The sequence below is a fragment of the Panthera uncia genome, chromosome X, assembly GCF_023721935.1.
Source record: "Panthera uncia isolate 11264 chromosome X, Puncia_PCG_1.0, whole genome shotgun sequence".
Lineage (NCBI taxonomy): Eukaryota > Metazoa > Chordata > Mammalia > Carnivora > Felidae > Panthera > Panthera uncia.
In genome coordinates, this window is record NC_064817.1 from 6192272 (window position 1) to 6219054 (window position 26783).

General features: G+C 46.3%; 1 protein-coding gene across 1 annotated transcript in view; it reads left to right on the forward strand.

The window, feature by feature from the left end:
* Window positions 1-26783, forward strand: part of SHROOM2 (shroom family member 2) — a 165960-nt gene that overhangs the window by 72273 nt on the left and 66904 nt on the right. The window contains exons 2-3 of the mRNA XM_049644562.1: window positions 534-685; window positions 20115-20246. Of these exons, the coding sequence (XP_049500519.1) occupies window positions 534-685; window positions 20115-20246 (284 nt within the window). The remainder of the gene's footprint in view (window positions 1-533; window positions 686-20114; window positions 20247-26783) is intronic.

Consider the following 26783-nt stretch of genomic DNA (forward strand, 5'->3'; position numbering starts at 1 on the left):
TGCTCACGGCTACCAGGTTTCTTCTAGGTTTAGGACGTGATGGTTCCACAGTTCTGTGAATATACTAAAAAGTCATTCACTTGTATATTTATATGGGTGAGTTTTGTGGTATTCGAACTCTCTCTCAGTAAAGCAGTTACAAGAATCTAGGCCTGGGATTAATGTATGAGAAACAGTACATAATAAAAATAATCCATCATTATTGTTTGGATAAAGGATTTCCAGAAAAGGGCCCTATATCTTTAGATCCACCGTTTTGGGTCGTGTGTGTTGCGGAGCGCATGCGCTCTTTCCTGTTCCCTCCGTGAAGGTAGCCCAGGTCCCCGCAGAGACAAGCGCTGGGTGAGGGATGTGTCCCTCATTCGTCAAATAGGAATCCGCGCAGCCTCAGGGCCTAGATGGGGTCCTGGCCGATCCCAGAGCCAGTCATAGAGCTGTGGGCGGCACACGCCACAGGCACGTTGCTCCTGGCTGACTTCTGGGGACTTGCTTTGCTTGTTTGGAGGCTCATGGCACGTGCGTCTTTGTTGCAGATTGAAGAAGGAAGTAAAGCTGCGGCAGTGGACAAGTTACTGGCCGGGGACGAGATCGTCGGCATCAACGACATTGGTCTCTCAGGGTTTAGACAGGAGGCGATTTGCCTGGTGAAGGGCTCTCATAAAACCCTGAAGCTGGTAGTGAAAAGGTAAGACCCACGCCTCGTGCCATTTTCACAAACAGAAGTGAGTAAAATAGCAAAAGGTGAAGCCAGGTCTGCTGATCTGTATCACTGCAAGCAAATCCCAGTTTGGACTTAAGAGGTGTGTGTGTGTGTGTGTGTGTGTGTGTGTGTGTGCGCGCGCGTGTGTGCGTGCGTGCGCATGACCACAAAATTCTACTCCTTGGCCAAGGGTGAATCCAGCATCCAAAACTTAAAAGATGCCTTCTTCTAGTACTATGCATTGTTTATTTGATACATTAAGTGAATTTGAATGCTTTTTTCTTTTCTTTTTTTGATTTAAAATCAAGTTAGTTAACGTACAGTGTGGTCTTGGTTTCAGGAGTAGAACCCAGGGATTCATCGCTTACATATGACACCCAGTGCTCATCCCAACAAGTGCCCTCTTAATGCCCATCACCCATTTTCACCACCCCGATCAACCCTCAGTTTGTTCTCTGTATGTAAGAGTCTCTTACAGTTTGCCTCCCTTTCTGTTTTTATCTTATTTTGCCTTCCCTCTCCTGGGTTCGTCTGTTGTGTTTTTTAAATTCCACTTATGAGTGAAATCACATAATATTTGTCTTTCTCTGACTTATTTCGCTTAGCATCATACATTCTAGTTCCATCCACACTGCTCCAATGGCAAGATTTTATTCTTTTTCATCACGATGGAACATATTCCATTGTATACATAAACCACATCTTCTTTATCCATTTGTCAGTTGATGGACATTTAGGCTCTTTCCATACTTTGGCTATTGTTGATATTACTGCTGTAAATACTGGGGTGCATATGCCCCTTCAAATCAGCATTTTTGTAGCCTTTGGATAAATACCTAGTAGTGCAGTTGCTGGGTCAGAGGGTAGTTCTATTTTCAATTTTTTGAGGAACCTCCATACTGTTCTCCAGAGTGGCTGCACCAGTTTGCGTTCCCACCGACGGTGCAGGAGGGTTCCCCATTCTCCACATCCTCGCCAGCATCTGTTGTTTCCTGAGTGGTTAATTTTAGCCACTCTGACCGGTGTGAGGTGGTATCTCATTGCGGTTTTGATTTGTATTTTCCTGATGATGAGTGACGTTGAGCATCTTTTCATGTGCCTGTTAGAATGCTTTTCTCTTTTCTTCAGGCATATGTAGGTTCTTCTGTTAGAGAGCTGCACTGACGCTTCAGATGAAGTGTTGTTACCTCTTGTTTCCACAAGGTGGCAGGCTACTGTGTTTTCGCCTTTGAGTGAAAATGGTGCAGGGCTGCCTGTACACTTGTCAGCTACCGGGAGTTTCTAGCGCTGTGCTGAGGTCTGGGGGGAGCGCGCTGCCTGTTCCTGTAAATCAGATTGCAGAACTTTGGAGGACATGAAGTGGTTAGAAAAGTAGAATGAGGGGCGTGATGTTTTTATGCACAGGAGCGACCCTGAACCCCCATAAAGGTACTTGTGATTTCTTGTCTTCAAATAGAAGTAATTCTCTACCTTGCATTTTGTAGTTGGCTAATTCACACTAAAGTGTTTGCATGCCCCTCCTCTTTTTTTTTTTAAGTGGAATTAGTGTATTCTTTCAAGTTTAACTGTAGATTAAAAAATAAATGGACTCAGGAGCCTGAGTGGCTCAGTTAAGCATCCGACTTCGGCTCAGGTCATGATCTCATGGGTTTGTGGGTTCCAGCCCCGTGTCGGGCTCTGTGCTGACAGCTCGGAGCCTGGAGCCTGCTTCGGATTCTGTGTCGCCCTCTCTCTCTCTCTCTGTCTCTCTCTCTCTCTCTTCCTTGCTCACTCTCTCTCTGTCTGTCTCAGAAATAAGTAAATAAACATTTTTTAAAAGTGTTAAAAAAAAATAAATGGACTGAAGCATTTACTTCCATTTTTAGTACAAGTAGACTTGAAAGCCTATTCCCAAAGGAATTCACTTTTTATTTTTTATTTTTTTTTAATGTTTATTTATTTTTGACAGAGAGAGAGACAGAGCATGAGCGGGGAAGGGGCAGAGAGAGAGAGGGAGACACAGAATCCGAAGCAGGCTCCAGGTTCCGAGCCGTCAGCACAGAGCCCGACGCGGGGCTCGAACCCACAGACCGCAAGATCATGACCTGAGCTGAAGTCGGACGCTCAACCGACTGAGCCACCCAGGCACCCCTCACTTTTTTTTTTTTGACTGAAACCATATCCAAGGAGGAGGCTCAGAAACAAGGAAGAAAAAACTCTATTTCATTGCCACACTGAATTAACAACTTCATTTCCAAGTGGTACAGACTACCCTCTCTGTAAATCAGAAAAATACACTCTTAGATGGGTAGTTTGGGAGCCCTTTGGAGAGGATGAGATAGGAGAGACACTGTCATATTGTATAATTATTCCTTTGTGGTCACATTAACAACCTTTCTAAGGCAGGATACGTGTTCTAGGATTTAGTGGCGCTTAGTGCAGTAATGATGATGCGAAGGGAAGCGTGCTCCACAGAGGTGAGCTGGGTGTTATCAACTGCCTCGGGGAGTCCTTACCAGCTCCCCAGCTGATTGAGGTTGCCCTCTGTCGTCTCTCATAGGAATCTGCGGGTTTACTTGAAAGTGAGACAGTAGTGGTTTTTTTAATGTTTATTTATTATTTGTTTTGGGAAGGAGGTCGGGGGGCAGAGAGAGGGAGGGAGAGAGAATCCCAAGCAGGCTCCGCTGTGCCAACGCAGAGCCCGACACGGGGCTTGAATTCACGGACTGTGAGATCATGACCTGAGCCAAAACCAAGAGTCAGACGCCTGACAAACTGAGCCAGCCCCCCTCCCCCACCCCCTGAGGCGTTCCCTGAGATGGTAGGCTCTGGCTGTCTTGTTGGCAGAGATCTAACAGTTAGCAAGACCCATCGGTGAGATTGTGGGGAACCAGCATGTATTTGATACAATGCCGATTGGACTACAGGTTAGACAGACTTTCCGGCGAGTAGTTTGGCGACATGTTTCAAAAGGCAGGTCTTGGACCCACAGTTTTCGTTTCTGGGATCCTAGATACTCAGCAAAGGGAAATTACTGAAATGAATTAGAGACCACCCAAACTGTAAAGTGCTGCTGTTACAAATGATGTCAGCGTTTCCTGACATGGGAAGGCTCCCCACAAAGTCCAGGTGAGTGGAACACATAAGAGCAGTCAGAGAACCATGTATGTCCCATTCTTACAAGGTTGGTCGGTTGGTTTGTTACGTATGCTTCACGCCAGCATGCAGCCCAGCATAGGGCATGAGCCCAAGACCTGAACTGAGATCAAAGGTCAGATGATTAAGGGGGTTCCTGGGTGGCTCAATCGGAAGCGTCTGCCTTCGCTCAGGTCATGATCTCATGGTTCGTGAGTTCGAGCCCCACGTAGGTTCTGTGCTGACAGCCCGGAGCCTAGAGCCTGCCTCGGGTTCTGTGTCTCTCTCCTTCTCTGCCCCTCCCCCACTCATACTGTCTCTGTCTGTATCTCTCTGTCACTCCGTCTCTCTCTCTCTCTCTTTTAAAAATAAACATTAAAAGAAAAAGATGGGACACCTGGGTGGTTCAGTCGGTTAAGCATCCGACTTTCGCTCAAGTCATGATCTCATGGCTTGTGGGTTTGAGCCCCGTGTCAGGCTCTGTGCTGACAGCTCAGAGCCTGGAGCCTGCTTTGGATTCTGTCTCCCTCTCTCTCTGCCCCTCCCCTGCTTGTGCTCGCTCTCTCTCTCTCTCTCTCAAAAATAAATAAACATGAAAAAAAATTTTTTTTAAAAAGAGTCAGACGTTTAACCCACAGAGCCACCCAGATGCCCCCTGTTCTTAGTTTTAATTTTTAAAGATATTGTGGTACAATACATATAACCGAAAATTTACCATCTTGGGAATGCAAGCTGGTGCAGCCACTCTGGAAAACAGTATGGAGATTCCTCAAAAAACTAAAAATAGAACTACCCTATGACCCAGCAATGGCACTACTAGGCATGTATCCACAGGATACAGGTGTGCTGTTTCAAAGGGACACGTGGGGCGCCTGGGTGGCTCGGTCGGTTAAGCATCCGACTTCGGCTCAGGTCATGATCTCCTGGTCTGTGAGTTCGAGCCCCGCATCGGGCTCTGTGCTGATAGCTCAGAGCCTGGAGCCTGTTTCAGATTCTGTGTCTCCCTCTCACTGACCCTCCCCCGTTCATGCTCTGTCTCTCTCTGTCTCAAAAATAAAATTAGAAAAACGTTAAAAAAAAAAAAAAAAAAATTAAAAATTAAAAAAAATCAAAGGGACACGTGCACCCCTATGTTTATAGCAGCACTATCGACAATAGCCAAAGTATGGAAAGAGCCCAAATGTCCATCAATGGATGAATGGATAAAGAAGATGTGGTACATATATACAATGGAGTATTACTCGGCAATCAAAAAGAATGAAATCTTGCCATTTGCAATTACGTGGATGGAACTGGAGGGTATTATGCTAAGTGAAATGAGTCAGTCACAGAAAGACAAATATCCTATGACTTCACTCACATGAGGACTTTAAGAGACAAAACAGATGAACGTAAGGGAAGGGAAACAAAAATAATCTAAAAACAGGCAGGGGGACAAAACAGAAGAGACTCCTAAATATGGAGAACAAACTAAGGGTAACTGGAAGGGGTGTGGGAGGGGGGATGGGCTAAATGGGGAAGGGGCACTAAGGAATCTACTCCTGAAGTTGTTGTTGACTATATGCTAACTAATTTGGATAAAAATTTAAAAAAATAAAAAATAAAAAAAATAAATAAAAGTATATTTATCATGGTGAGCAATAAAAAAAAAAAGAAAATTTACCATCTTAAACATTTTTAAATGTACATTTAAGTAACATATTACTTATTACTTTTATAGTACTTTATAAATTTTATTATACTCACAAGTTATGTTTATAACAATAAAAACTAGCATTAAAAAAACTCACTGTATTTTTATCTTAATTTTTTATATTAAATTTTTTTTTCTTAACTTAAAACAATTTTTAAAAAAAGAGGTTAGAGTGGGAGAGAGCCAAAGCATAAGAGACTATTAAAAACTGAGAACAAACTGAGGGTTGATGGGGGGTGGGAGGGAGGGCAGGGTGGGTGATGGGTATTGAGGAGGGCACCTTTTGGGATGAGCACTGGGTGTTGTATGGAAACCAATTTGACAGTAAATTTCATATATTAAAAAATAAAAAAAATAAAAAAGGAAAAAAAAACACAATTTTTAAATTAAGTTTATTTTGAGAGAGACAGTGTGAGTGGGGTAGGGCAGAGAGAGAGGGAGAGAGAGAATCCCAAGCAGGCTCCGCGCTGACAGCACAGAGCCCAGCACAGGGCTTGAACTCGTGAGACCATGACCTCATGATCTAAGCCTGAAACCAAGAGTCGGACACTTTAACCAGCTGAGCCCCCCAGGCACCCCAGCTCATTGCATTTTTTTTTTTTTAATTTTTTTTTTTCAACGTTTTTTTATTTATTTTTGAGACAGAGAGAGACAGAGCATGAACGGGGGAGGGGCAGAGAGAGAGGGAGACACAGAATCGGAAACAGGCTCCAGGCTCCGAGCCATCAGCCCAGAGCCTGACGCGGGGCTCGAACTCACGGACCGTGAGATCGTGACCTGGCTGAAGTCGGACGCTTAACCGACTGCGCCACCCAGGCGCCCCCCAGCTCATTGCATTTTTAAAGAGGAAAAGCTTTGGGGGTTCAGTGTGCCTGTGCTTGTAGGAGTCAGTCCTGCTGACTTGCTGGGTTGGTCCCCAGCAAACCGTCAGCTGTGCACCCTGTTCTGTTCTAGGCAGTGCCCCAGAGAAGGTCTGTTTATTGCTCTGTGATTGGGACAAGAAGAAGGACCCTAAGAAGGCGGGTGTTGGAGTGCTGGCTACGATATATTCTAAGGCTAACATGTATTCTGCATTTATTCAGTTCTTAAAGTAACACCAGGGTGCAGTCGACTCCCCGGGCTCAGAAGGGCATTGGGTGGACCAGGGGCCTTGCACCTCTGTTGTGCGTCTCCGGAGAGCAGCACTGGCACTCACTGCTGATCTTGGGCTTCTTTGTATCATACACGTTCTTGTGCACTTAACGCCTGTATCCGCAGAGATCGTTCTGGGTTGACTGCGCTGAGGTCTGATCGCGATTTCTCTTAACGACCCCACGCTGCTCCACAGTCTGGATCCTCCGCTGTTCTACAGAACCTCTGTAGACGGATATTTCTGGTGCTTCTGGTGAAAGCCTGTAACTGCAGCATGTGGTGTCTCTGTACCCGAGTCCGTGTACCTGTACGTACAGGTCGTTGCAGTCCATTTCCAACCTGGGGTTCTTGAATCAGAAGTTTGGGGAGCACGAACTGTGATAGCCACCTCCAAATTTCTCGGACCACTTTTCAGGCTCAGGTCCACTCTAGCAGAGGTTATTTTCAGTTTAGTTCTGTACTCTTTTCAAATGTGATGGGTGAAAAATGGCTTCATTGGTTAAATGCGCATTTTTAGGGCACCTGATGGCTCAGTCAAACATCTGACTCGATTTCGGCTCAGGTCATGATCTCACGGTTTGTGAGGTTGAGCCTCGCATCTGCGCTGTTAGCGTGGAGCCTGCTTGGGATTCTCTCTCCCTCTCTCCGCCCCTCCCCTTCTCTCTCTTATGCACACTCTATCTCAAAAGTAAAATAAACATTTTTAAAAATTCAAAACAATTTAAATGGGCACTTTTCATTATGAATGAATTTGGGCGTCTTCCCATATCTTTAGAAGCTTTTTTTTTTTTTTAAATAGAGGAACATCTTTAAGGATATCAGAATGATCTGAATTCTATTCCAAGCAAAGCATCTATGCCACAGAGAACTGGTCAGTGGAGGGACAGGGAGGAGATGCAGGGCGCCTGCTAGCTGACGGAGGTGACAAGTTATCTAAATTTTTTTTAACATTTATTTTTGAGACAGAGAGAGACAGAGCATGAACGGGGGAGGGTCAGAGAGAGGGAGACACAGAATCTGAAACAGGCTCCAGGCTCTGAGCTGTCAGCACAGAGCCTGACACGGGGCTCGAACTCACGGACCGCGAGATCACGACCTGAGCCGAAGTCGGACGCTTAACTGACTGAGCCACCCAAGCGCCCCAGTGACAAGTTATCTAAAAGACTGTTGGGGAGAAGGAAGAGACTTTTGCCCCGAAGGATTGATGGGAGCCACTGTGTAGAACTCCACTTTTGGATTCTGTATGTCCAGTTTTCTTTAAATGAGGGGTGCACAGGATAATTTTCTGGTTAAGATGGGAATTAATATTTTAAGTAATATGTATAACAAAATAATGATTGTTCACTTCTGTTTTTATGAAAACATACTTTATTTTGATCATTTTTAAAAATATATATTTGACATATACCATTGTGCAATTTGAAATACTTTTAATAACACTTAGGTATTACAACAATTTTTTAAATAACTTTGTATTAATTTTTAATACGATATGTCGATATTATTTTTTGCCTAATAGAAAAAAGTCTAAGGGGTGCCTGGGTGGCTCAGTTAAGATTCCAACTCTTGATTTCAACTCAGGTCATGATCCCAGGGTCATGGGGTGGAGCCACATATGGCTTTGTGCTGAGATTCTGTCAGTCTCTTTGCCTGCCTCCCCTGCTTGCTTGCTCTCTCTCTCTCTCTCTCTCTCTCTCTCAAAAAAAAAAAAAAAAAAATTAAAAAGTCTGAAATGGTGCTTTGTTCAGAAACATGAATGAAATTCTGTAACCTGGTTAATTAGTTAGTATTAGGGTCTGTTGCTGTCACCCAGCACATGGCAACTCACTGCTATAAAATCCTGAAGATGCTCAGAGGAAGGACCACTAAAACTTCAAACTGAGTTTTACATTGTCCTTATTACAGAGGCACCAGTAGGTACTTTTAAAACAATTTCTCTGGAACTGGTAACGTGTATTCTTCTCTGCCGAAATTTAAATCTGTGTTTAAAGCCTGCCATTCTCCTCTTTCTCCATCCCCAGGCAACCACCTATCGGACTTCTGTCTCACAGATCAGTTAGCATTTTCTAGAACTTTATGTACAGCTCCAAAGTAGATCATGTACTCTTAAAAATACGAACAAACAGACAAAACCCGACCAGTTTATAGAAAAGCACTCTGGGGGCGCCTGGGTGGTTCAGTCGGTTAAGCATCTGACTTCAGCCTAGGTCATGATCTCACAGTTTATGAGTTCGAGTCCCCATATCGAGTGAGCTCAAGCCCTGCTTCGGGTGAGCCCTGCTTCTGTTTCTCTCTGCCCCTCACTTACTTGTGCCCCCTTTCTCTCTCTCTCTCTCTCTCTCTCTCTCTCTGTCTCTGTCTCTGTCTCTGTCTCTGTCTCTCTCAAAAAAAAAAAAAAAAGGCACTCTGTAAATTATTCATAGACTGAACCACAAACACGTAAATATCCTGTGTTGCCCTGCCCGAGAGTATGGCCGAATGATGAATTAGCTTGCTCAACTCTTATTTAACTTGATTGTACTCCCAGCCCGTCCTCAGAGGCCCAGAGAAGGGCTGACATTTATGACAAAGACTGAGAGTGGCCAGTGCAGGTATGGTGGTTCTCGGAGGTTCTGGGGAAATGTACCTCTATGCAAACTACATAACCAGAGTTTCATGAGTAGAAACAGCGGTTCACATGCTAACTCCTTCCTGCTAGTGTATCTCTTACCCGTAGGCTTGTTTTGTTTTGTTGTGTGTGGTGAGTAGGGGAGCGAGCAGGCAGGATGGGATCGAGGGGAGCCGCTTGGACAAAGCCATGGCGTCTGGTTTCCTGGGCCGTGGGCAGTGCTATCTTGTCATCGCTTAGGAGCCTGGAAGGGAAGGTGAGTCAGGAGGTGCGAGTGGCTCTTTATCTCTCCCTGTGAAGTTTCTTTCCCAGACACAAGAGAGAGAGCGCTTCCTTTCTCCCCGTGTGGGGTCAGCTGGAAACAGAGACCTGTAACCGTGATCCCCACCAAGTGCACATCTGTTCTCCTGCACAATGCCCAGGTGGTCAGGGAGGGGGCGGGGGTGTCTGCCCGGGAGTCAGGTGAACTGTTAGGCCATGAAGAGAGTCTGAGCCGAAAGCTCCTTCCTAGATCTTCCCTCCGGGCTACTCTGTTGTTCCGACTTTGCTTGGCGGAGGAAGGAAGTGCTACTCACTGGAAAGTTCGGGGCGGATGCGGTAACCTTTTCTTCTGTGTCGCTGACAGTCGTCATCTGCACCTTTGTCCTGTGTGTCCAGGCCACCTCCCTGGGAGGGCTGCCTGGCGGGTCTGGAGTGGCTCCTGTGCCCGTGTTTTCACAGACAGCCACGGCTGTTGTCCTGGGCAGGCACAGAGGGTGCACCATGGCCTAAGATGGGCTCGGAACAGGTGAACACCAGAAACTGGGTCACTTGTGGCATTTTCCTGATCCTACTAGATCAGCCTCGGGAGATGTGCTCAGGGTCTGCCTGATGCGCACAGCGTGTTAGGAAAGGGGGCGTCTTGCTCAGACCTGAGGTTAAGGCTGCTGCGCTCTGATCCTATCGAATGTGCACTGAAATGGCATGAAGAGTGCTGGGACACAGTCCTCCTCTCTCTCTTTGGAGGCAAAATTACCATAGCCTCAGCTTCTAAAATGTACATATAATTTCAAATATCCTCGGGAAAATTTCTTTTGAATACCACGCTATCCATTACTTTGGAAAGCTTGCAACTGCTCTGGCTTTTTTTTTTTTTTCAACTTCGTATGGGAACAGATAGTTTTGGTTACAACGAATCACGCCTGCCCACCTCATCATTTATGGTACTCTCAAACCATCATCCGGTGTTGCAGGTAGTTTTGCCGGGTCCGGATTAGCGATAGGGTTGGTTCATGTGATTTTCGGCCTCTTTGCCGGCGGCCTTAAATCCTTTTGTGTCTCTAATTACAGCCCCTAAACTTGCGTTCAGGAGCAGATTAACACCCAAGGGTAGAGGTTCTTCGCTGGAGGCTGAAAGGGTTAGCCAGACTTCGGGCCGAGTTAGAGATTTCAAGAAAGCGGCTTTCAAATCTAGTGACAACAGCTGTGCTCGCTACGAGCACATTTCTTGCAGCCTGCTTTGTTTTCTGGATGCCACTAAGCTGCAGTGAACTCCGCACCGCCCCTGTGTTGTGCTGGGAGCCCCTCTGCTCCTGGCTCCTTGGAGCTATCCTGCAGCAGGTGGGTCTGCACGCAGCCCTGACATTGGTTGGCACCGATGTTCTTGGAAGCAACTATGGGTGGCGATGCGGCAGGGTTACAGGCAGGGCTAGGGCGTCGGCAGGCTTCATTCCTCCCCGCTTCCCTCCCAGGAGCTCTTCCTGGGCCAGAAACCATATATGTGTTTTGCTGGAGGGTGTGTGCCTTGGTGGGGGTGTCGGCAAAAACCTGTGCTTTTGAAGGGTCTGCCATCATTTGTTCGAGTCTCAGGGGAAAAGTTTCTATTTCGAGCATGTTGGGGGTTACAGCCGTTTGCAAATGCTCATTTTCTTATTAGACAGAGGAAACCCAGAGACTTACGCTGGACAGACACCCTGTCTTGGAGCTGTTTTCCATTGTTTGTTATTAAATGGAATCAGGAGAAAAAAGAAAACCATGCAGATCAGAGTTGTTTTATTTTGGGAAAAGTTGCTTCTATTCCAATTTAGGCTCATTATATATGGCTTGAGCAATTTAATCAGGTGAATTTCCAATTAAGTGAGGTTATTTCATATTCTAAGTCAAATAGAAAGTGGAACAAAGTTAAGATTTTGTTTTTCATTGCAAAGCGTGTAAGTGATGTTTATAAAGTTTATCGTGCAAACATCGATGGTTTCTGATATGTTAAGACATGCAGAGAAAGTTTTTTTTTTTTTACTTCTTTCAGATATGACTCATCAGCACTGTTGCTAATGCTTAGAGCTATTTGTAATTAGTTTTACTAATGGTTGCACATTTGAATATCCTGAGTTTCTTTGCCAGAAAATCCGTTCTCTTGAAATGTAGCCAGTAGGTTGGGCTGGTGCCCTTCTGAAACACTCAGTTGAACTTGCTCGGGCATTAGTCCCTCGAGGAGCTGTACTGTGAACACAGGTGGGTGAGATAGTCTTTTTTCCCCTTTTTTCTTACATGAATAGATGTATTGACCTGAAGATTTTAAAAGTTAGTAGAAAAACCAAATCGTTTTGGTCTGCTCCAGTTCTGCCTGCGTTCATTATGTGACATTAAAAAATATATGTATCTTTTTAATGTTTATTTGAGACAGTGAGAGGGGGAGACACAGAATCCCAAGCAAGCTCTGTGCTGTCAGCACGGGGCCCGAAATCAAGAGTCAGACGCTTTACCGACTGATCCACCCAGACGCCCCCGTTATGTGACATTTCTGCACAGGCTTCTCTGCGGAAGCACCCGGGAAGAGCGCCGACGGCTGAAAGACGAACCATGCACCCGCCCTTACTGGGGGAAGGGGAAGGACCAGGGGTGCCCCGGGCCCGTGGAGAGGCGCCTGCCTCTTTCATCCTGTGGGAATGCTGCCTCTCAGCCTGGCGTTTGTTCCAAATGCAGCTTTGATGTCCTGTATCAGTCTCAGCTCTTTAGGCCATTTGGGAATTTTTATCTTAATTCTTCTCATGTATAAAGGCAGGAACTCTGTGGCTCGCATCCCATAGGACTATATGGATTCAATCCAGCATGACATCACCGTCCACGGCAGTATGTTGTCTGACCACCACCAGGGAAGGGAGCCCTTTGCCGTTTCTCGAGTGCTCGGCCCTGTGTCTTCATACATTCGTGTAACGTGTTAGAAGCGCTCCGTGCAATCGTACCATTAGGTCCTGCCGTCCAGGAGCTGCCTGCTGAGGGTGCTCTCATAGGCCTGGATTGGGAAAGCTGTGACAGGTGGTGAGCCAACAGATGTGAGGAGGCCGGGAAGCAGACTGCAGCAGAGTCTTACCTGAGGCTGGGCCACTGACCTGCCCTTGGAAGGCTGAGCCAGGTTTGAGCCGCAAATCTGGTCCTACGTCGGCAATACCAGGGAAGGGCAGAGGGGGTGCAGGCAAACGGACTGCAGGGGGACGGGTGACTAGGTGGCTGGGGGCAGAACGGTGCTGGCCCTGAGCTTGCCTCTGAGCTGCCGGGAGGGCTAGTGCAAGGCCACCAGCCTGCCCACATGTGTCTCCAGCTGATGCCCACGCTGCTGGCCCAGGGGCACCCTCCAGACCACAGCTTGGCTAGATGCCGGAGAATGTGGGAGCTTGGGCTCCTGTGGCAGCTGCAAGCAGTTGAAGGTTCCGGAGTGAGAGCAAGAGCTGTCTAGAGCAGCGTGGCTAGGAGATTGATCTGGCAGGAGGTAGACAGACCAGCAGAGGGAGAGGCTGGTCAGGACGTAGTCATCCACAGGCTTGGCTGGGTCAGAACAAGGTTCATTTTGTGTTTGTAGAGTGCTGGTTTTTATGTGTTTCCTTTTGAAGGACTAAAAAGGGTGCTTGCAGTCACCCTCTCCAGTGCACGCTCCCCCCCCTCCCTTCCACCTCCCCTGCTGGCCTGTACCCCCTCCTTTCCTTGAATTCTAAAGTCTTCACACAGGGCCGTTCCCCTCACCCATGGGTCACCGAGGCACCTTTGCAGTCCTGCCCAGACCACCCCTTCTCTGAAATCCAGGCCTCTTCCCCCCTCAGGCCCCCTGATTCTTTTCTCTAAGATGCCCCCAACGGATCACTATTGATTTCCTCCCGCCAAGGAGCCTTCTCCAACCCCAGGGTTGCCTAAAAGCCCCAGATCCTATCATAACCCCCAGCACAATGCACACCCAAAGCCAAGGCACCTGGCCTCCCCCTCTGGCCTCCCCGGCCTCCCAGCCAGCGGGTCCGGTACAGTCAGGCTGACGCAGCTTGTGGTGACCAAGCACAGACTGTTTGTTTTATGAGGTGGTGCCTGTTGGCTTCATTCTAAAAGGCTATGAAAATAACCCAGCACTCACGAAATTTTTTTTTAGGCAAGGAAGGGATTCTGTTCTTTATGAGAATGACAAACATTTCACTGAAGCATTTATTTTAATAATTCCTTTTTTAAGAGAGAGAGTGCACACAAGCAGGGGAGGGGGGCAGAGAGAGAGGGGGACACAGAATCTAAAGCAGGCTCCAGGCTCTGAGCTGTCATCATGGAGCCCGATGCAGGGCTCGAACTCACGAACCATGAGATCATGACCTGGGCCGAAGCCAGACGCTTAACCGACTGAGCCACGCAGGCGCCCCTGGATTCATTCTTAATTTTAAATGATATGCTAGCATTTTTCATATTTGTGGTGTAAACCCTGTCCTTCCAAAAATCCTCCAAAGACTACCTCGCTTATAAAATTATTTCTAAAAATTGAAGTAAATTTTTATTAATCTTGGTATGTAATTTGTGGGAAAGGCTTCGGGGGAACAACCCTCATTAGGATGAATAATTTCATCTGTAGGAGCAGAAAATGTTCATAGCCAGTACTATGGCTTTTCTGTATTTATATGAAAGGAATAGTAAGCACTGATTAGAGGTGCCACTTGGGAAGAGTGACAGTGGCATGAGAGAATACTCCCAAAACCAGGCGGGCCGCAGAGTGAAATGGAGACACGGAGTCTGCAGGCTTCTCCAAATTGTCTACAGACAGAGAGGAGGTCATGCAGAGGGCTGTCTTTAGATCATGGCTTCTTTTCCTTGGGCGTCTTTTTGGCCTTTTAATTTTTAAATATTCCATATTTTCTACAATAAGCATGTGTTTTAAGGATTCCAAACATCAACAGCCGTTTGAACAAACAGGATTCCTTTCCTATATACACTGGGCTGACCCTGGCCCGGTGTGAGCACGGACGAAGCCCCACTGCCTATCCAGTGATTCTGGGATTGCGCAGCCCCAGGCTCAACATGGGGCGTTGCTGGTCCGTCTGTCACATCCCCGCCCTCAGCACCTGCTCAGAAGCAGGACCTTCGGCGTCTCTGGGTTGGGCTGCACAGGCCTTTGTGGCTCTAGCGCTCCCATTCGCCCCTCATGGCTGTTTGCGAGGCCAGAAATCACCCTCTGTGTTTCTCCCTCCCAGAATGGGCTTCCTTACCGGTCTCTCCAGTTGGCTTACATCTGACTGCGGCCAAGGAGGGAGCATTCTTTCGGTAGCGTCCCTATTCATTCCTGTTCGATATTTGTCTTGGGGCTGTCTCGACTGTAGCAGACATCCCACAGGAAGGAGTGATTTGGGACTGGTTTGCTGTATGCCATTTTGCATTTACTATTTTTTTTTCCAGAGGGAATTTTTTTTTTTTTAATCTTTGTAATATAATTTACTGTCAAATTGTGTAACATACGGTGTATAAAGCGTGCTCTTGGTTTTTGGGGTAGATTCCCATGGTTCATCGCTTACATACAACACCCAGTGCTCATCCCAACAAGCGCCCTCCTCAATGCCCATCACCCATTTTCCCCTCTCCCCTCCTCCATCAACCCTCAGTTTGTTCTCTGTATTTAAGAGTCTCTTATGGTTTGCCTCCCTCCCTCTCTGTAACTATTTTTTTCCTTCTCTTCCCCCATGCTCTTCTGTTAACTTTCTCAAGATCCACATATGAGCAAAAACATACGGTATCTGTCATTTTCTGACTCATTTATTTCACTCAGCATAATACCCTCCAGTTCCTTCCACGTTGCTGCAAATGGCTGGGTTCCATTCTTTCTTATTGCCAAGTAGTACTCCATTGTATATGTAAACCACATCTTCTTTATCCATTCATCAGTTGATGGACATTTAGGCTCTTTCCATAATTTGGCTGTTGTTGAAAGCGCTGCTATAAACATTGCGGTACATGTGCCCCCATGAATCAACACTCCTGTATCCTTTGGATAAATTCCTAGTAGTCCTATTGATGGGTCATAGAGTGGTTCTATTTTTAATTTTTTGAGGAGCCTCCACACTGTTTTCCAGAGCGGCTGCACCAGTTTGCATTCCCACCAACAGTGCAAGAGGCTTCCCGTTTCTCCACATCCTCTCCAGCATCTATATAGTCTCCTGTTGTGCATTTTAGCCACCCTGACCAGTGTGAGGTGGTATATCAGTGTGGCTTTGATTTGTATTTCCCTGATGGTGAGTGACGTTGAGCATCTTTTCATGTGTCAGTTGGCCATCTGGAGGTCTTCTTTGGAGAAGTGTCTGTTCATGTCTTCCACCCATTTCTTCAGTGGATTATTTGTTTTTCAGGTTCTGAGTTTGATAAGTTCTGTATAGATTTTGGGTACTAGCCCTTTATCCGATATGTCCTTTGCAGATATCTTCTCTCATTCCGTCGGTTGCCTTTTTGTTTTGTTGATTGTTTCCTTCACTGTGCAGAAGCTTTTTATCTTGATGAGGTCCCAATAGTTCATTTTTGCTTTTAATTCCTTGTCTTTGGTGATGTGTTGAGCAAGAAATTGCTGGGGCTGAGGTCAAAGAGGTAGTTGCCTGCTTCCTCCTCTAGGGTTTTGATGGCTTCCTGTCTCATGTTTAGGTCTTTCATCCATGTTGAGTTTACTTTGTGTATGGTGTAAGAAATGGTCTAGTTTCATTCTTCTGCATGTTGCTGTCCAGTTCTCCCAGCACCATTTGCTAAAGAGACTGTCTTTTTTCCATTGGATATCTTTCCTGCTTTGTCAAAGATTAATTGACCATACATTTGTGGGTCCAATTCTGGGTTCTCTATTCTATTCCATTGGTCTATGTGTCTGTTTTTGTGCCAATACCATACCGTCTTGATGATTACAGCTTTGTAATAGAGGCTAAAGTCTGGGATTATGATGCTTCCTGCTTTGGTTTTCCTTTTCAATATTACTTTGGCTATTTGGGGCTTTTGTGGTTCCATACAAATTTTAGGATTGTTTGTTCTAGCTTTGAGAAGAATGTCGGTACAATTTTGTTGAGATTTCATTGTATTTTATTATTACTTTAAAAAAATTTAATGTTTATTTTTGAGACAGAGAGAGCATGAGCAGGGGAGGGGCAGAGAGAGGGAGACACAGAATCTGAAGCAGGCTCCGGGCCTCTGAGCTGTCAGCACGGATCCCGATGCGGGGCTTGAACTCACAAACGGTGAGATCATGACTTGAACTGAAGTCAGACGCTTAACTGACTGAGCCACCCAGGCACCTCTGTATTTTATTATTTAAAAAAATTTTTTTTAAGTTTATTTATTTATTTTGTGTGTGAGAGAGACAGAGGGAGCAGGGGAGGGGCAGAGAGAGAGGGAGAGAGAGAGAATCCCAAGCAGGCTCTGCACCATCAGCACAGAGCCCGATGTGGGGCTTGAACTCACGAGCCGTGAGATATCATGACCTGAGCGGAAGACAAGAGTCTCATGCTTAACCAACTGAGCCACCCCGGCACCCCGCATTTACTCACTTCTAATGCTCATGGCTCTGCGGGTGGCCAGGGTGGATACCACTAAGAACCAAGTATGGCATAGTGGTTTCACCCAGGCCCTCAAACTGGGGACTTGTGCTCTCCTGTCCTGGCACATCCTGTGGCCTGTGCACTCCTCAGGGTCCCCACATTTCTGGCAGCTGAATGGCTTAAAGCCACCTGAGTGTGTATCTTGTGCGAGAAGAAAGCCCACGATCTTGTGAAAATGAAGACCTTAAATCTGTTCTTGTTTCTGTTCATCTGGGTCTGTCTGAAACGCAGCCAGAGGGACAGTGGCTGTGTGAGACCACTAGGTGGCGCCAGAGAGCTCTTTCCCCACAGCCTGCCAGACCAGCATCCTCACAGCATTGTGATTGAATGAACACTTTTGGGTCCAGAACGTCGTCCTCCCTCTTATTGGCATGAATCCAGCCGTTGTAGGTAGTCAGAGGGGCTGAGAAACAGAAGGTAGCTGGAACCTTCCCAAATACATTCATTATGCACTAGGAAATTCAAAGGACCTGATGAAAAGCCCATTATGTTTTAGGAAAACGTCACTATCCCCAATAGCCAGAATATCCTTATGTGTAGCTTATAGGTACAACCTTTTCACTGGGTGATTTTTTTTTAAAAAAGCTCTTAATTTCTACTGTGGTTGTCAACTATGTCTTCTTGAAATAGACATGCATCTATATGTGTTATCTTTTTATTTTATTTTTTAATGTTTAGCTGTTTTTGAGAGAGCAAGAGACAGAACATGAGCAGGGGAGGGGCAGAGAGAGAGAGAGAGAGAGAGAGAGAGGGAGGGAGACACAGAATCTGAAATGGGCTCCAGGCTCTGAGCTGTCAGCACAGAGCCCAACGTGGGGCTCGAACTCACAGACTGTGAGATCATGACCTGAGCCGAAGTCGGCCACTTAACCGACTAAGCCACGCAGGCACCCCTGTATTGTCTTTTTAAAAAGGAGGGAGTGCGTGCACTCTTGGAGCCCTGCTGCCCCCCACCCCCAAGTCAGCCAGCACATATCCCAGTCTTGCCATGTGCTGGGTTGGAACATGTTGCCACAGATTATAAGGCATTTTCTTTTTCAGGCTTCCTTTTTTTATTTGTTTCCTTTGCCTCCACTCTCAGTCTAGTTTATTTCCTTCATTAATTAAGTATAAAGGAAGATGAAACACATCCTTGATGCGATAGCACAGAAAATGCCACCTGAACACGAGACTCACGTAGCCAGAACCTTCCTCACGAGGATTTGGAGAAACTCGACGAGGTACACTTTGGGATTGCAATCCCCTTACTTCTGTGGTGTGATGAAGTTGTCTGTTTTTTTGCTCTTGTTCATGGGGAAACTCCTGAAGTCAACACATTCCACATTTTGCCACCCATCTACTTTTCCTCCTTAATTATGAGTTGTCAGAACGTTTTTATTTTAACGTTTATGTATTTGTTTTTGAGGGAGGCGCAGAGAGAGAGAGGGAGAGAGAGAGAGAATCCCAAGCAGGCTCCACACTGTCAGCGTGGCTGGAACACAGGAACCGTGAGGTCACGACCTGCGCCGCAATCAAGAGTCAGACACTTAAGTGACTCGGCCACTCAGGCGCCCCGTGAGTTGTCAGAAGGTTTAAGTTATACATACTTTTCAGATTTCTTTAATACTCTTTACTACTGTTTTGAGAGAGTGTGTGTGTGTTAGAACACACGAGCAGGGCAAGGGCAGAGGAGGAGAGAGAGTCCCAAGCAGGCTCCACACCCAGCCCAGAGCCCATCGTGGGGCTCAATCTCATGACGCTGGGATCACGACCTGAGCCGAAGTCAAGAATCAGACGCTGAACTGACTGAGCCACCCAAGCACCCCGGGTTTCTTTAATATGCTTTTAACATTAATATCCTTTAATGTCTTTGCCTGCCTGGAAGAATGTCTGCTCTCTGTCAAGCATCTAGAGAGGCTCAGTTTGCAGCCTCTTGAGCTGCAGACTGGCCACAGTGAGCAAGTTCTGTCCCAAATTGGAGACGTGGAGACATGGAGACTGGGAGAAGCAGGTGCGTGGCTCTCCTCACACACCACCGTTTTCTTGGATGCTCTGTGAACATTTACATGGCAGCTGTAGGGATTTGCGACTGAACCTCCCTTATCATTCCCAGGCGGTGTAGCCAAAAAAAGAATAAGCCACCGATGGGAGGGTGCGGACAGGGGCGCAGGAGCCCAGGAAGACGCTGCATACTGTGTTCACAAGTCCTCGCTGAACGGACTAGAGCCGTCGTTCTAGGGCATCATGAATTCACACGATGGGGACCCTTAGCTGACTTCACAGGCACTTGAGAGGCTCAGAGGAATGAATGCGCCTCTGCTAGTCTCAGTTAATGTCAAGATGTCTGCGTTTACTTAGTGAAGTGAGTAAATAGAAGTCATCCAGGGACGCCTGGGGGTCAGTCGGTTAAGCATCTGACTCTTGATTTTGGCTCAGGTCGTGATTTCACGGTGCAGGAGTTGGAGCCCTGCAATGGGCTTTGTGCTCACAGTGCAGAACCTGCTCAGGATTCTCTCTCTCTCTCTCTCTCTCTCTCTCTCTCTGCCCCTCCCCTGCTCTCTGTCTCTCTCTCAAAATAAATAAATAAACTTTAAAAAAAAGGAAGTGGTCTAAACTGTGTATGACCCGGCTGAGCTGGGGACCCCCTGCACTTCTCTCTAGTGCATCTCTCCTCCTCAAGGAGGCTGACGGCTGTGTGCCTAGCTATGCTGAAACAGGAAAGACAGAAGAGTCCTTCCGGGGTCCTACTGATGGCTGAGGCGAGGACAAGATTTATTTACCTATTTAGAGCAAAAATTGAAGAATAAGGCTTAGTTCACATTTTGGAGCTCATGACTCTCACTCTGCCTTAGGATGGGTTCTGCATTAATAAAAGTTAAATTTTTCATATCCAGATACCGTGGAAAGCCCCGGAAGCAATGCTATCAGTCACGCGGGAGTAGCTGTAACATATTTCCGTGTCTCACTCCCGTCTTGGCACAGGGTTGTCCTTTATTTGCAATTCCTGAGTTGTCTGCGTTTTTTTTTTTGTTTTTTTGTTCTTTTCAGGAAGAATGAACTGAGCTGGAGGCCTCACTCCTGGCATGCCACCAAGTTCTCTGATAGCCACCCCGACACATCAGCATCTCCGTTCCCCTCTGCCAGCTCCTGTCCTTCCTGGCACGGCCGTCACCACCCCAGGTAGGCACTGTTTCCCACTGGGATGGACGGTGTTCGACATTCCACCAACGTCCATGACCTCCCAGCCCTGCCACAACAGCACCTTTCTTGACTTCAGCGTGATTTTCTTTTCTTTTCTTTCCTTTTCTTTTCTTTTTTTTTTTTTTTTAACATTTATCTGTCTTTGAGACAGAGAGACAAAGAGTGAGCAGAGTTGGGGCAGAGAGAGAGAGGGAGACACAGAATCTGAAGGAGGCTCCAGACTCTGAGCCGTCAGCATAGAGCCCGATTTGGGGCTTGAATTCATGAACGGCGAGATCATGACCTGAGTCAAAGTCCTATGCTTAACCAACTGAGCCACCCAGGCACCCCTCTTTTTTTTAATTTATTTATTTTGAGAGAGAGAGAGAGACACCGTGCCAGTGGTGGAGGAGCAGAGAGAGAGGAAGAGAGAGAGAATCCCAAGCAGGTTCTGCACTGTCAGCGCAGAGCCCCATGCAGGTCTCTAACTCACAAACGGTACAATCATGACCTGAGCCGAAATCAACAGTCAGAGGCTTTTTTTCTGATGAGGAAAAGCTGCTGACGCACCATTACCAGTAGAAATGTCTAAATTCTTCACTGGGTAGGTAGGTGTCCAAGCCTTGAAAACAAAAACTAGGGGCACCTGGGTGGCCCAGTTGGTTAAGCGTCTGACTTCGGCTCAGGTCATGATCTCGTGGTTCGCAAACCCCATGTCAGGCTCTATGCTGACAGCTCAGAGCCTGGAACCTGCTTTGGATTCTGTGTCTCCCTCTCTCTCTTCCCCCGCCCCTGCCCACACTTTGTGTCTCTGTCTCTCTCTCTCTCTCTCTCTCTCTCTCTCTATGTCTCTCTCTCTCTCTCAAAAAAAAAAAAAAAAAAAATAACATTAAAAAAAAAGAAAACAAAAACTAAAACACCAAGGGCAAGGATGAACAAGTGTGCTTTCTCATTTATGTTGTTTAATAAATCAGGAGCTTGGGGACTTACCTTTTTGGGCTGAATCCCTTTGGGCCAGCCAGGTCGGTAGTCCTGAGCTGAGTGGGAGGGCTGTCCGTCCACCCATGTGCCTACAGCAACCACCCTTCTTCTGAGACTTTTATGTGCACATTAGAAGGCAGAAGCGGGGTGCCTGGGTGGCTCAGTTGGTTGAGCCTCTGACTTGGGCTCAGGTCATAACCTCACGGTCCGTGAGTTCGAGCCCCACGTCGGGCTCTGTGCTGACAGCTCGGAGCCTGGAGCCTGTTTGAGATTCTGTCCCCCCGTCTCTCGTTGCCCCTCCCCCCTCACACTCTGTCTTTCTCTGTCTCTCAAAAATAAATAAACATTAAAAAATCTTAAGAAAAAGAAGACAGGCTCTGCCTAAGGGTTCGGCAAGTGTATTCCAGCGAGGCTCCCAGGCCGTTCTCTTAAGCATCAGCACCCTCTCCTCAGCCCCCAGGGCTCTCCTTATAGAGGAAATCAGGGCTTCACAGCCCACATGCCAGGGTGCCATCCAGCCTCGGGGGCCCAGGGGTGCTTTCCCACTGAGCAGGAGACCCAGATGCTGGGAGTTGTAGGTCAGTGGATGGAGGGGGAGTTCTGGGCTACCTGGAGTCCACATTTCAGGGCCAGAAGGGCTAATGTGTCAGGTAGGTGTGTGGCCACACCACAGGGGTGTTGGCTGGAGGAGGCCTCTCCTGGCCACCTTGGGTGAGTGGCCAGCGTCCTCACAAGTCTCATATTAAAAGGATGATGGCTCGAGGGGGGTTCCGGAAGATGGCGGCGTAGGAGGACGCGGGGCTCACAACGCGTCCTGCCGATCACTTAGATTCCACCTACACCTGCCTAAAGAACCCAGAAAACCGCCAGAGGATTAGCAGAAGGGAGTCTCCGGAGTCAAGCGCAGACGAGAGGCCCACGGAAGAGGGTAGGAAGGGCGGCGAGGCGGTGCGCGCTCCACGGACTGGCGGGAGGGAGCCGGGGCGGAGGGGCGGCTCGCCGGCCAAGCAGAGCCCCCGAGTCTGGCTGGCAAAAGCGGAGGGGCCGGACGGACTGTGTTCCGACAGCAAGCGCGACTTAGCGTCTGGGAGGTCAGAAGTTAACAGCTCTGCTCGGAAAGCGGGAAGGCTGGAGGACAAAGGGAGGGAGAGCTGCCGAGCCCCCGGACGGCAGAGCTCAGCTTGGCGGGGAACAAAGGCGCCAGCGCCATCTCCCCCGCCCATCCCCCAGCCAAAATCCCAAAGGGAACCAGTTCCTGCCAGGGAACTGGCTCGCTCCGCGCAAACACCCAACTCTGTGCTTCTGCGGAGCCAAACCTCCGGCAGCGGATCTGACTCCCTCCCGCTGCCACAGGGCTCCTCCTGGAGTGGATCACCTAAGGAGAAGCGAGCTAAGCCTGCCCCTCCAGCCCCCGTGCACCTTGCCTACCCACCCCAGCTAATACGCCAGATCCCCAGCAACACAAGCCTGGCGGTGTGCAAGTAGCCCAGACGGGACACGCCACCCCACAGTGAATCCCGCCCCTAGGAGAGGGGAAGAGAAGGCACACACCAGTCTGACTGTGGCCCCAGCAGTGGGCTGGGGGCAGACATCGGGTCGGACTGCGGCCCCGCCCACTAACTCCAGTTATACACCACAGCACAGGGGAAGTGCACTGCAGGTCCTCACCACGCAAGGGACTCTCCAAAATGACCAAACGGAAGAATTCCCCTCAGAAGAATCTCCAGGAAATAACAACAGCTAATGAACTGATCAAAAAGGATTTAAATAATATAACAGAAAGTGAATTTAGAATAATAGTCATAAAATTAATCGCTGGGCTTGAAAACAGTATACAGGACAGCAGAGAATCTCTTGCCACAAAGATCGAGGGACTAAGGAACAGTCACGAGGAGTTGAAAAACGCTTTAAACGAAATGCAGAACAAAATGGAATCCACGATGGCTCGGCTTGAAGAGGCAGAGGAGAGAATAGGTGAACTAGAAGATAAAGTTATGGAGAAAGAGGAAGCTGAAAGAAAGAGAGATAAAAAAATCCAGGAGTATGAGGGGAAAATTAGAGAACTAAGTGATACACTAAAAAAAAATAATATACGCATAATTGGTATCCCAGAGGAGGAAGAGAGAGGGAAAGGTGCTGAAGGGGTACTTGAACAAATTATAGCTGAGAACTTCCCTGAACTGGGGAAGGAAAAAGGCATTGAAATCCAAGAGGCACAGAGAACTCCCTTCAGACGTAACTTGAATCGATCTTCGGCACGACATATCATAGTGAAACTGGCAAAATACAAGGATAAAGAGAAAATTCTGAAAGCAGCAAGGGATAAACGTGCCCTCACTTATAAAGGGAGACCTATAAGACTCGTGACTGATCTCTCCTTTGAAACTTGGCAGGCCAGAAAGGCTTGGCACGATATCTACAGTGTGCTAAACAGAAAAAATATGCAGCCGAGAATCCTTTATCCAGCAAGTCTGTCATTTAGAATAGAAGGAGAGATAAAGGTCTTCCCAAACAAACAAAAACTGAAGGAATTTGTCACCACGACACCAGCCCTACAAGAGATCCTAAGGGGGATCCTGTGAGACAAAGTACCAGAGACATCACTACAAGCATAAAACATACAGACATCACAATGACTCTAAACCCATATCTTTCTATAATAACACTGAATGTAAATGGATTAAATGCGCCAACTAAAAGACATAGGGTATCAGAATGGATAAAAAAACAAGACCCATCTATTTGCTGTCTACAAGAGACTCATTTTAGATCTGAGGACACCTTTAGATTGAGAGTGAGGGGATGGAGAACTATTTATCATGCTCCTGGAAGCCAAAAGAAAGCTGGAGTAGCCATACTTATATCAGACAAACTAGACTTTACATTAAAGGCTGTAACAAGAGATGAAGAAGGGCATTATATAATAATCACAGGGTCTATCCACCAGGAAGAGCTAACTATTATAAATGTCTATGCGCCAAATACCCGAGCCCCCAGATATATAAAACAATTACTCATAAACATAAGCAACCTTATTGATAAGAATGTGGTCATTGCAGGGGACTTTAACACCCCACTTACAGAAATGGATAGATCATCTAGACACACAGTCAATAAAGAAACAAGGGCCCTGAATGATACATTGGATCAGATGGACTTGACAGATATATTTAGAACTCTGCATCCCAAAGCAACAGAATATACTTTCTTCTCGAGTGCACATGGAACATTCTCCAAGATAGATCATATACTGGGTCACAAAACAGCCCTTCATAAGTTTACAAGAATTGAAATTATACCATGCATACTTTCAGACCACAATGCTATGAAGCTTGAAATCAACCACAGGAAAAAGTCTGGAAAACCTCCAAAAGCATGGAGGTTAAAGAACACCCTACTAACGAATGAGTGGGTCAACCAGGCAATTAGAGAAGAAATTAAAATATACATGGAAACAAACGAAAATGAAAATACAACAATCCAAACGCTTTGGGATGCAGCGAAGGCAGTCCTGAGAGGAAAATACATTGCAATCCAGGCCTATCTCAAGAAACAAGAAAAATCCCAAATACAAAATCTAACAGCACACCTAAAGGAAATAGAAGCAGAACAGCAAAGGCAGCCTAAACCCAGCAGAAGAAGAGAAATAATAAAGATCAGAGCAGAAATAAACAATATAGAATCTAAAAAAACTGTAGAGCAGATCAACGAAACCAAGAGTTGGTTTTTTGAAAAAATAAACAAAATTGACAAACCTCTAGCCAGGCTTCTCAAAAAGAAAAGGGAGATGACCCAAATAGATAAAATCATGAATGAAAATGGAATGATTACAACCAATCCCTCAGAGATACAAACAATTATCAGGGAATACTATGAAAAATCATATGCCAGCAAATTGGACAACCTGGAAGAAATGGACAAATTTCTAAACACCCACACTCTTCCAAAACTCAATCAGGAGGAAATAGAAAGCTTGAACAGACCCATAACCAGCGAAGAAATTGAATCGGTTATCAAAAATCTCCCAACAAATAAGAGTCCAGGACCAGATGGCTTCCCAGGGGAGTTCTACCAGACATTTAAAGCAGAGATAATACCTATCCTTCTCAAGCTATTCCAAGAAATAGAAAGGGAAGGAAAACTTCCAGACTCATTCTATGAAGCCAGTATTACTTTGATTCCTAAACCAGACAGAGACCCAGTAAAAAAAGAGAACTACAGGCCAATATCCCTGATGAATATGGATGCAAAAATTCTTAATAAGATACTAGCAAATCGAATTCAACAGCATATAAAAAGAATTATTCACCATGATCAAGTGGGATTCATACCTGGGATGCAGGGCTGGTTCAACATTCGCAAATCGATCAACGTGATACATCACATTAACAAAAAAAAGAGAAGAACCATATGATCCTGTCAATCGATGCAGAAAAGGCCTTTGACAAAATCCAGCACCCTTTCTTAATAAAAACCCTTGAGAAAGTCGGGATAGAAGGAACATACTTAAAGATCATAAAGGCCATTTATGAAAAGCCCACAGCTAACATCATCCTCAACGGGGAAAAACTGAGAGCTTTTTCCCTGAGATCAGGAACACGACAGGGATGCCCACTGTCACCGCTGTTGTTTAATATAGTGCTGGAAGTTCTAGCATCAGCAATCAGACAACAAAAGGAAATCAAAGGCATCAAAATTGGCAAAGACGAAGTCAAGCTTTCGCTTTTTGCAGATGACATGATATTATACATGGAAAATCCGATAGACTCCACCAAAAGTCTGCTAGAACTGATACATGAATTCAGCAAAGTTGCAGGATACAAAATCAATGTGCAGAAATCAGTTGCATTCTTATACACTAACAATGAAGCAACAGAAAGACAAATAAAGAAACTGATCCCATTCACAATTGCACCAAGAAGCATAAAATACCTAGGAATAAATCTAACCAAAAATGTAAAAGATCTGTATGCTGAAAACTATAGAAAGCTTATGAGGGTAATTGAAGAAGATATAAAGAAATGGAAAGACATTCCCTGCTCATGGATTGGAAGAATAAATATTGTCAAAATGTCAATACTACCCAAAGCTATCTACACATTCAATGCAATCCCAATCAAAATTGCACCAGCATTCTTCTCGAAACTAGAACAAGCAATCCTAAAATTCATATGGAACCACAAAAGGCCCCGAATAGCCAAAGTAATTTTGAAGAAGAAGACCAAAGCAGGAGGCATCACAATCCCAGACTTTAGCCTCTACTACAAAGCTGTCATCATCAAGTCAGCATGGTATTGGCATAAAAACAGACACATAGACCAATGGAATAGAATAGAAACCCCAGAACTAGACCCACAAACGTATGGCCAACTCATCTTTGACAAAGCAGGAAAGAACATCCAGTGGAAAAAAGACAGTCTCTTTAACAAATGGTGCTGGGAGAACTGGACAGCAACATGCAGAAGGTTGAAACTAGACCACTTTCTCACACCATTCACAAAAATAAACTCAAAATGGATAAAGGACCTGAATGTGAGACAGGAAACCATCAAAACC